At 39.3% G+C, this 12,069-nt stretch overlaps 1 protein-coding gene across 1 annotated transcript in view; it reads left to right on the top strand.

Annotated features, from left to right (window-relative positions):
• CCDC85C (coiled-coil domain containing 85C) overlaps nt 1-12,069 on the top strand; it is an 89,991-nt gene that overhangs the window by 59,217 nt on the left and 18,705 nt on the right. Inside the window, exon 2 of the mRNA XM_063440194.1 lies at nt 8,206-8,282. Within this exon, the coding sequence (XP_063296264.1) occupies nt 8,206-8,282 (77 nt within the window). The remainder of the gene's footprint in view (nt 1-8,205; nt 8,283-12,069) is intronic.

The following is a 12,069-nucleotide window of genomic DNA, read 5'->3' as shown; positions in this document are numbered from 1 at the left end:
TTGTATGTGCGTGTGTGAATGTAGGATCGAATTTGTGTGTAGTGTTGGGTGTTTTTATGTACTGTTTTTAAAAGTTTAGTAAAAGTATATGTATATATAATATATATATACACACGCACACTGATGCACATGCAAATGCAGAGACGCACACTAACAAACATACAGATATACACAAGCAGAAACACAGACGCACAGATACACACACTGACACATGTAGATACACATACAAGGACGCACAGAAACACACTGACGCCCATGCAAATATGCACACACACACTAACACATATGCAGGTACACAGACACACAGAATGATACAGACACACAAACACACACACATGCAACATCTACATTTCTTAGCCACTCTCTTGTTTCCTACCTTTAGGAGGCAGGAGGATGGATTCCCTGGGGTCCAGACAGCTGCTTATAACTAATGGGATTGGGAGTCTCTCCCAGTCCACACTACCCTTTCTCCGTCTTACTCCCGTGCATCTCTGTGTTAGCTGGAAGTAAATGACCGGTCAACAGAAGGGTCCCCTCAGCATGCGTGCCCCAGTGCAGCTGCACCAACAGTTATTCCGCCGCTGTACAGCATAATAAGAACAGAATCTATCAAATGCATTACAATCGTGTTGACGCCTGGAGTGTCCCTTTAAGCAAATGTGGCCCATAAGTTCTTGGTAGCCATATTTGAAATTGTAAATTAATTTAAAGAATAAAATAAATAAAGCACATGTTAGTAGAGATTAAAATGTATTAAATCAGATCATTTGCATCATATTCAGCACTACATGCCCATCCACTCCTATCTCTGCTACCTTATCTCCAGTACCACATCCTGCTATGGATGTTGCTATGCAGGGTCATTTGGATGGGCACTATTTGTCAAATATATACAACATTGAAAATATCTTATAAGAATAGTATCACTCACTAGAGGAATCCAAAATAGTAAACTCTCATGTTTGAAAGGTCATTTCTAAGCAGAATGGTTCCCATGACTACCACATGTCTTAAGGATATCATGACTACATCTCTGAGCAAAGGTAAACTGAGGTCTCAATTGTGGTAATATTGTCACTGCTTGTTATGGCCAGCTAAGCATCATGGAAGTTGTTTTACAACAGCTGGGTGCATGGATGCAGTGTGGAGGACCAGGGTGATGAAATTCAAGAAGGGGGAGAGATGGATACGACCCCTCCTGCCCACCCCTCAAATCATGATGGTGTCACTTTTTAAAGGACCACTAAAGTCACCCAGACAATACAATACCTATAAAGTGATCTTGGTGCAGTTATCCTTCAATTTAAACTCTGCAATTTAAAATATATTGCAGTTTTGTACAAAGTTAAATACACCTAGTGGTGGTCTTCCTCTACAACAATTGAATAAAATGGACATAACATTGCAACTCATAGAAAATCAATGCTTTACTATGAGAAACAGGTGCGCTTGCTGCACCTGCACACCAGTTCCTCCAACACTCCTCTATGAGGAACAATAGATGGGACCAGCAATGGATGAAGAGATGCCTCCTATATGACGTCCAGGCAGCATCCTTTAATTTCTTCATTGTCCAGCCATGCTCACATCCCCATTGAAGGTGGTCATCATTGCCACACTGACTGGTCTGCAGCTAGGCGGGATCCATACACCGTAAACTGCAATGCATTGTGTTTCCTCACACCTTTCTATCATGGCCAGCATTAAGTTTTTCAGCAATTTGAGCTACAGTTACTCTTCTGTCTGATCGGACCAGACGGGTTAGCCTTTGATTCCCACTTGCATAAATGTGCCTAATTGTGCCTTGGGCGCCCATAACCCTGATGTCCGTTCACCAGTTGATCTTCCTTGCATCACCTTTGGTATGTTCTAACCACTGCATACCGGGAACAACCCACAAGAATTTAAATTTTGGAGATGCTCTGACCTAGTCATCTAACCATCACTATTTGGTCCATTTTTCCTGCATCTTGCATATGAAACTCACTGTTCACTTGCTGCCCAATATGTTCCACTCCTTCACAGATGCCATTGTAACGCTATAACCACTTAACCAGTCATAGGTTTTAATGTTGTGGCTGATATGTGTATATATAAAATGTGTAGCTATAAAATAAAAGATCGGTCAGGTAGCCTAAATAATCCTAGTAATGGCCTCCTCATTGATATTGTATCATTTTGCCTATAGAAAACTGCATTGTTTAACACGTGCTCCCTAGGGGGCACATATTTGTTATGAAGGGCTGTCCCCCCAGATTTTCTTAGGTTCGTATGCCGATGGCTGTTTTTTTTTATTTTTTTTAAATCTTTTGGCTGCTTTTCTGCTTCTGCTAATACAAGATCAGTTTGGGGATCTGACATGTGAATTTACTAACCTGCTGTAAAAAAAAAAATCAAACCACAGGAGCCTTGTTATCTGGCATTTACAGGCTGACTTCGAAATGTGAAGCCTGAAGACAGGCTTAATGAAGTGAAATGGAGTATTAATTATCTAGATGGGCATGGTTGAAGCTTCACGAGATGAGCATTGATGGTACACGCACAAGACAAGTCTTCTTTGTAGTGACTACATTTTTTGTTGTATGCATCTGGAGACCCTTCAGACCTTTTAATAAATACTTGCACTGAATCTATGTAGCTCGTTCTCAGTTCTGATAATCAAGGGATCGAATACGAATCCTTCTGAACATAGCAACTTGGCTGGACTTATTTGTATTCTTAAAGGAACACTCCAAGCAACATCACTACTACACTGCTTTGTATTGGTTATAGAACCAGGAGTGCTCTAAAATTCCCCCTCCCCATGGTACTCTTACCCAAGGGCCTGCCCCCCTTTTAGAATAGTTTTACTTTTTATTTGGGGTCTGCTGGGCACAGCTTGGCACTTCCACTACATCCACAAGAGAACTTCTCCTGCTTAGGAGTTTTCTTTGGCTGTCCTGATGAGCCATCAGCTGATTCCTCTCACCCAATGAGCTTAGCCCTGCACTGCCAATGCTATCTAAGACAGAAAGCTTCTTGCCCTACGTCAGTAGTAGAGGCAGGTAGCAGTGCCCAGCAATCCATAGGTTAGATGTCAAAGTGTTCTAAAACCATTCTATAAAAAATCACTGAATCCAATGATTCTCATAGAGAAACTTTGAGTGCACACAGTGACTGTTGTCAACATAATGGCATCGGACATCAAAATGTGTTTGTAATTGAATCATTTGAATTGTGTTTAGTCAGGAGCCTCTAGGCTTGGAAAACGCAAAAGGTAAACGGCCATGTCTACAACAGTAAGTCTGAAGGTCAGCAACTGTGCTCCAAAATCTCTTCATTAAGCTGAAACGGCTAGCATGTAGGCTCAATGAGCAGGGCCCTCAACCCCTCTGTTCCTGTGCGTCCATTTGTCTAGTTACAATTACATGTCTGTTAGTCCACCCATTGTACAGCGCTACGGAATTTGCTGACGCTATATAACTAATAAAATAATAATAATTTGTGTGCTTAGACTGACCCTTCTAAATTCCTGACAAGTAACTGTTCTGCTCCTACGAACACACAGTGTAATGTGCCTGCATGTGTTGCTTTCTGGGTAATAACAATTTCTTATCTATCTATTCGTATTACTTATCAGATAGTTATATAGTTGGCATCAAAGCAGATCTAAATAGATGTCCAAATTTCTTTTTCCAAGTAGCAATGTGTACCGGCAGGCAATGAATCTATATCAAGGTTGATAATTCGAATATACTGCCTTTGAAGACCTCTGTGTGTGGGCTGGCTGTACAATGGAGGGGTCATGGGGAGGGTACATGTGATAAGGGAAAGGTCAGGGCAAGAATTTCTGGGAATGTGGTGCGGAGACTTAGGAGAAGAATTCTTCTTTAGACATTACATCAGGTCTCTGGGAATAATGTTTATTTTACCGTGGTTTGGGAATGGTTTTCTGTCAGATGTGAAATGTATTAATAGATCTCTGCCCATTATTCATCATTAAAAGGGGAGGGGTCATAAGGGATAATGCTCCTAATGGAGTATAGATTTGTAGAATGGTTGTTCAGCAGACCAAGTAGGCCAATAGTTTAAAAAAGTTCTAGTGTTCCGCATGTCATGTGTACAACAAGATCACAATCTAGTGTTCCGCATTCTTTAAAAGTTTCAATATGACTTTCCAGAAAGTATTGAAATGTCCACCAGATTGAGCTCTGAAAGGATCTGCCACTCTGAAGCTGTGATTTAACCATATGTACAATAAGTGCTACTCTTCAAATATTTGTTGTTGGGATATTTTTTAACCATAAAAGGAATAAAGCTCACACCTCTTAATGGGTACTCCTCTGATGCAATGTTCTCACATATAATGTATACATGCGTGTCTGCAGCCAGCTTCCACACTCATTCTCAGGAGATTTTGTTTATTTGTTTTACCTTTGTTTGATTCTTCTATGCAAACTACAATTCCCATCATGCCAGATATAAAATCAAATATTGGGGCACTAAGTCACCTAGTAGGGGGAAGGGCTACTGCACAACCCATTTTAGCAACCCCGTCATTCATAATTTCATTAGTGATTAGTGAAGGTCAAAGTTAGCAAATTGGAATAATAGCCAACGTGGTACCATAGATACATTTATTAATAATAATAATAATAATTGGCCAGGTGCCTGCAATCAGTGAGGGACTTAGTACTGTTTTTGGGTGGCAAAAGAGACTTGCTCCCAGACACCTCATAACCTTGCTGTGCCTCGTCCTTCCCCCCTCCCCTTTCCCATTCCCATTATTCCTACCCTGTTTTTGTTTTTACTGTTTTTCCAACAGTTATGTAGGAAAGTATATCATAGATTTCTCTCATTCAATAAACCCCAAACTGTGTAGGATTTAAATGCAAATTGCAACATTTGGGCACAGCTGGCTGATTTGGAAAAATTCTTTGTTGGCTAGTCATAGTTTGGCCAATTTTAACCTCAAAATGTCCATTCGGAATAGAGTTGAGAATTGAGTTAATAAGCATCTTCGTGTATTGGATTGACAACGAGTATTACCAAAGTAACAAAATCCTATTGTGCGGTTAGACAGACTGGTGGAACTTTTATGAGCCAATGGGCTAAAAAGCCTCCCCCTCCCATTGCTTTCATTGATTGTGCATTGTTCTATTTTAGTTTGAATATTAATGGGTATTTGCCTCATCTGCTGGCATAAATTGATATATGACAGGATACTAAAAACACGAGTATCATGAATAATATAGTTCACAAATACCTATCAAATACACCAGCGCGATTATTCACTAGAGTGTAAACTGTCAGGGTTAAAACTTCAGGGTTTAAAAGCAAAATATCAGGATTGTTTGATGTAGGATGAATTTAAAAGGTGGAGAGAAAATATAACTACTGAAAAAATGTGAACGCACCATCATGATAAGCTAAATAAAAATATTTAGACCTAATACAGCCCTTGCAGACAGATGGTTGGAGGAGACACATGGATGCGTGCCCGTCTGACAGGTTTTGAGGCTAATAAACATTTTAATTATGTACACATGCTTCTCTAGGCCTGATATGCACCATTATGCATATTCGATGCCAAATGGGGCACACGAGTAGCCTTGCAAATCAAAAGTGGTACCCGGAGGACAGTATTAAATACTTGTACCAAAGATTAAAACTGAATACTCCCACCTGCATTAGGCTAACATTTCATTATTTTCTAGTTCAGTAATCTGTTGATTTTCAAATCTTTGAAAACAAGACTGAGAAACGTCCTCCTCCAAAATAAGTAGTGAACATTTCCGACCTATCGGTGCTGTTTTTATATGTGTTACATGTTACAGGGATAGCATTACTCTGTCTTGCTGGAAAATGGGAATGAGCTAACATCTTCAATAATTAACTTGCAAAAACACAATATTCAGAGAGATCATTTTTCATTTGTGGGTTATTAGCTTCTTAATCCAAGGAGATATCGGACAGCCATTCTGGGGCCAAGAAGTCATTTTTTTCCCTAGTTTGTTGTAAAATTGGAAAGTGCTTCAAACTTTTTTTTTTTTTTGCCTTCTTTTGGATCAACAGCAAAACAACATGTGTGGAAGGCTGAACTTGATGGACACACGTCTCTTTTCAACTATGTAAAGAAATATTTTAATGCAGATTTTTGGGGTATTAGAGCAAGAGGGATAATGCTCCTAATGGAGTATAGATTTGTACAATGGTTGTTCAGCAGACTAAGTAGGCCAATAGTTTAAAAAAGTTCTAGTGTTCCGCATGTCATGTGTACAACAAGATCACAATCAGGTGGGCAAGCATTTATTTTATATACACTCTGCATGTGAAACTGCCAACTGATGTTTAAATTTAAGGGGCACTAAAACCCTATCCACGAATTGAATTGTTTCTAGTGCCTGGCGGCCCCTCATCCTATCCCTCCATTCAGTGTTGAACTATTTTTAAGTAGTTTAACACTAAATGAGGGTCCCTGGTCTACTGCCTAGCCCCACTGGATTGGCAGATATACTACACTTCCTTTCCATACCAGAAATGGGCAGCCTGGAATAGGCTTAAAGTGGTCAGCTGACACTCTCGGCCATTTAATGCTACCCGTCGCTGCTAATGTTTCCTCATTAGCCCAAGCAGCAAAGATTGGTTGGACTGCTAGGGACTCTCATTTAGCATTAAATGCTGAACGGGAGGGCTATGCCAAGGGACTCCAGATAATAAAATCACTTCAGTGAGATGATACCATTACATTGCCTACAGCGTCTCTTTGTTGAATTGAATTTCCCTTTTCTTACCCAACAGGGCTTTCTTAAAAGCATAGACACTGTATCCTTTCGGAGCAGGATGGTTGAATGCACCATTACAAGGCTGCACAATGCGTTCATGAATCTTGCGATGTAAAGATATGTAATAAAGTTATTTTCAACTTTTTGCCCTCTTTTATTACAGGCTTACCCGATACGTCGGTTTCGGCACACCACAACCGACTTGCTCATATATCTACCGTAACTTGTCACAAATACAGCTTTTGTCCCCGACTACAAATATATACTTATTTTTCTCTCTCTTCCCCCCCTCTCTCCGTGATCTTCACACAAGATATTTACGACCCTCTATGAGAATGGTGCCTATTTTCTAGTAAACCTGTGTCTTATCTGCACTCCGGTTGCTTTAACCCCCTCTATCACAACTAAACTTTGAATTCTTTGTCGTCTTGCTCAGAAATGCTTGAGATTTGATAAAGGGAAGTTCTCCCAAAAGCTTGTTTGATACAAATTTGATCTGTTTTTTTTGCTAGCAATTTGCCTTGTGTAATATATACAACAATTTTAATGTTTAACAATGACAACAAATCACTTTTTTCTTCACATTAATGTCTTCGCTTTTGCCCATGGACAATAATGGCATTTGCAATTAAGTAAAAATGATGGCTTGCTGCAGACAGGATTTGTCCTCATTTTTATGCTCATATTTGTGCATTAATCTCCGTTTTTTCCTCTGCATTAAAATAATCTTTGAGGACTTTCTTGGCATTTTATAGATTTTATAATGTAGCATTATCTAAGAAATAATTTAGTGGTTTTTTTTTATTTTAATGGCAAATCTACTTTTGCTTTTTTATTTTCTATCATAATGTGCATCGGTGCTGTTTTTACAGTAATGGGCACTCCACTCATCCTAACCATTATAGCTTGTATTGTTGCAGCTAATTTTGTTATTCTGGTTTATTGCAGTGGTTATGGTGCTAGCAAGCTGGTTTTAAAAAACGTAAGGTTTTAAGTTCTCAGTTTCCGTGATTTGTGCATTGTGAACCAGCATAGCAAAGTGCTGCATGCTACACTGATCAGGAAATGTCCATGTACACACTACAACACAACATTTGGATGTGAAGGAGTCTGATTTCATTGGTGTGAGCAGACTTACGCTGCCCAAAACAGTTGAATGGGAAAGATAGACTTCCCCAAATGATGTCCGGTAAAAGGGGAGAAAACTGGGGGGGGGGGAAATCTGGGAAGTTTTAAAAAAAGATTTTCAGCGGTTCGTAGCATCATAATCTCTACAACAAGCGGTTATAGACATGGTGCGTTGGTCTGTCGAACCCCATAAGGACACGATAATGGGCTACCTTGGGATTTACTGGTTTTATTTGAATTTCTTGTTGCAAAATGTTTTGGAATGTTCCACTCACTTTGTGATTTGATTAGATTTTTTTTTATTTTCTTTCAGATTCCTCGTCCAACTACATCCGCCAGTTGGAAACCAAAGTCAAACTCCTCGAGGACGACAATAAGGTTTTAACACAGGTACTGTAGCTTTTTATTTTTTTTATTTAATTTCTTCATTTTATTGCTCAACATTTATTCCATTCTAATACCATAACTGGGCAATTAATCCACATGTAATCACTTTTAGGCCTACGTTGGGAATACGTTAATTAAACTGTAAATTGATTTTATTTATTTTTTCCATTGCTTCTAATTTAATTTATTTTATTCTGGAAAGAAATCCAAATTCTTTATTGCTGCACTTGTAACGGTTACTATAATTGCTGGTAATTGGACTGTCGATTAATTCCTTAAATCTGTTCAGGGACTTGTGAAGGACTAAATCATACCATACTTTTTATTTTTATTTTATTTTTTATGTTGGGAGATGTGTGACAAAAAAAGGGTAGTTTGAACTGAACATTTCTTATATCTATATAATTTTCTGGTCTAATCTAGGTGGGACTTAGGTAGCCCTGTCCCCCCTTTTAAATCCTAGAATTAAAGTGTCACTCTTTGTTCATTTGAAATGTTTGGAGCTATGAAATCATGAGACAATTTTGGCAAAAAAAAAAAAAAAATTAAACCTTGCTTTTCTTTATACCTATGCGTGAGGTTTGACCGGAATAAACACAGAATTAATTCTGTAACTGCAAATTCTGCTTTGGATAAATCATTGGTCCAAAATAGACCACTTTTTTCACGGATGTTTGTTCTACATGTTTTACGTAGTCTCTCTCTGTTTATATAGAGACTATATAACAAGAATTTAGTTGAGACATTGTAGCTTGCAGTAATGCTATCAAAATAGTCCTAATTGTGATGTATACACGCTAAAATTGCCAAAAGAACAAAGCGTTTATATGTGAACTTTGTGCAGATCCTCGTTATAACAAAACAAACAAAAAAATCTAATCTATAATTTTTTTTTTTTAGGGGGAGGGCTGTAAGTCATGTTGCTTTGTTCAATGAATTCTTAGGAATATGTCAGTTTAATGTATGATTTATGGAGTATTTTAATAATATAAACTCCCTAAATAAGTCCTATTGCTGAACATGTGCAGCCCTTTTTCTGGGACCCTAGATTAGACAATCTTGCAGAATTCCCAACTCGTGCTTAAATAAATACTCCCACCCCACAACAATTAAATTGCATTATAGGGGGAGGAGTGTCGGGAACCATTTTGCCTTCCTTCTATTCTTTTCCATATGGTTTACATACTATTTCTCTCAATTGGTGGGCAGTGATAGGCTGAGAGTGTTAGCCTATCACTGTCTGCTCAGTAAACAATCCTTACACTGCAGAGGCTGGTAGGACAAAATAATGGAGGCAGAGAATTCGGGGCTTTTGGCTTAAACCTTGGAAAACTGTCTAAACCCTGTAGTTAAGATGGCACCCAGACAGTCCTGCCCTATAACACCTCACCCGTCAAGTAAACACACACAAATACTCATTCATATACAGAGACTAGCAATACTAACCCCCAGCAAGTAGCATGCATGCACAGGCAGGCACACACAAATGTACTTTGGAAGATGAATGCATGTACACATATATATATACAGACTTTTACATGCACACGCAACACTCAGACACACACACACACCACTGTCCACAATCCAGAAATGTGAAATTGCTCCGTTAAGCCTTTCTCACTTGTGATCTAGGCTAGGGCTCTGACCAAGGAGCGGGGGACTTCAGTCCTGACACAGTCAGGGCAGAGTCTGATTAAGATTGCCCAGCGCCCTAGGTGCCATTTTGGGGACCCCACCTAGAGCCCTGGGCTCTGTTTCTGTGAGTGTTGGGTTTGTGCATAGTGGCTGAGAGCTGTAGGTGGGAAGGCTCATTGTGCCTGTGTGAGCTGACTGCATGCAGTGTGTTTGTAGTGTCTGAGTGTGTATGTTTTGATATCCTCTTACCTGCCTTTCCTTACTGAAAGGGGAGCTGGGCCCCTGGTGCTCTGTTAATAATTCGGAGTTCTTGGTTGCTGCAAGCTCTTGAGGGGACACAAGGATGAGCACGGAGATCTTTTGATCTTCCTGTTGGCTCAAGGAGGGCCCTTCACAACCAGAGCTGGAGTTGTATGCACAGAGGAGCCCATTGAATCCCTGTTTGAGCCTGGGCCCTAGGTGGCCTCCTATGCTGCCATAGACTTGATATGGAAGTGCATGCAGCCGGGACAAGTGCAGATACGTTTTTAAAATTGTGTGACCTACTAGTTCTGCATTTTTGTGCTGCAATAATCCCCTGTATTTTAGACAAAACAGATAATTAGAGTTTCAGGGAAAGAGAAGAAAAATACGAAACCCTCTCCCTTCACCAACACACATAACTGAACCATATAATATTCGGTATTTTGATTGGTTGGCTGTTTTTTGTTTCTAGCCACCTAGAATTAAAATGACAATTATCTCAAAATAATATTAAAAAAAGAATAGGTCTGCTCCATAACTAGAGCAACCTCATGGCCAGGGAATATTCCAGGCTATCTATATCATCACGTGTCTGACATTTCATTTCCCATACTAACCTCTTAGCTGACCTGCTTTTTTCCCTATATACATTGAAAAATTGAGTACATTTCTAAATAAATGTCACTTAAATTGCTATCTCTGTGCATGGATAAGGTTTTCACTTGTGGTCATGTTTTTATCTACGTGTATTTTTCACATGCTGCCTTCTTTATAAATACATGCAATGTTTTCACTTTTTACATACATGGTGTGGTTTTTTTTGTTTGTTTGTTTGTCGGTGCCATTTTCATGTATTGCCATGTTTGCGTACAGATGCTGTTTTTGCATGCCACTGTCTTTGTATACACATGATGTGCACATTAACTCACAAGTGGCACACAAGGAGTCATAGAAAATCACTAATTCTTAATGTAGTCAATGCGCTAGGCTCATGAACGTTTTGTTTGAATTTACATGAAGATCATGTAGATGTACCTGCTGAAACAAGTATCCAATGGGTTAATTCCAGCTGGGATGAGAAATGCCAGAATCTGTTAATCTTCGCAATCTCAGCTACCTTAATAGGCTTTGCATCTATGTTAACTGCATCAGTGCCAGTTTATCTCCAGAATCTGAATGTGCTGTGCAGGCACCTCAGGTCTTCAGTGCTTCTCTGTGAGAAGCATCTAATTGGACCAGAGATCATGAAGCATCTCACCTTGATCAGATTAGGCTTCAGCGAGAAGATTTTGTAAGTGCTAGATTACAGGTAAACTCTTTTTAAATCTAACATTTAATAAGTAATGCATCAAACTTAAAAATCAATATTAACAATAAATATATTTATTTGAAGCGAGAGAGTGGGTTATTTACTAAAGAGAGAATTCAAAGTGATTTTAAAATTTAAGAGTAGCCGAACTGACAGCATAGCGTAGATTTATTTCTGATATTTTTACCTTAAATTTAAAATTCGTTTTTAATTCACTTTGTAATCTCACTTTAGTGAATAAACCTGTCCGTATTCCTTTAAAACGTAAAAAAGTATCACCAGGATGTCGGTGGCTGCTGGCTGTCTAAGTCCAGCAGTCACTCTAGTCCTATCTCACAGAATATGTCTAGCAGTGGAGTCCACTCTCGGAAGATTTTCAAGATGACAGATGCTACAGGCATAAGACAGCAGTTCCGTTGTGCCGGCGATACAGGAGATTAGCGTAGGAAGCACATGCCCCACGATGATGCCTTCTGTCTCTTGGTCTTTAAGCCAGCTGGGCACAGTTTAGATCTAATGGTGTGCGTGGAACGGCACAGCGTGCAATTTAATGCACACCGGATTGTTTTCAAATTTCATATTCTCAGCTAGTCTGAGTTGTGT

The sequence above is a fragment of the Pelobates fuscus genome, chromosome 13, assembly GCF_036172605.1.
Source record: "Pelobates fuscus isolate aPelFus1 chromosome 13, aPelFus1.pri, whole genome shotgun sequence".
Taxonomy (NCBI): Eukaryota; Metazoa; Chordata; class Amphibia; order Anura; family Pelobatidae; genus Pelobates; species Pelobates fuscus.
Note: the sequence above shows the minus strand (reverse complement) of the source record. Positions and strands in the feature narration are given on the sequence as shown.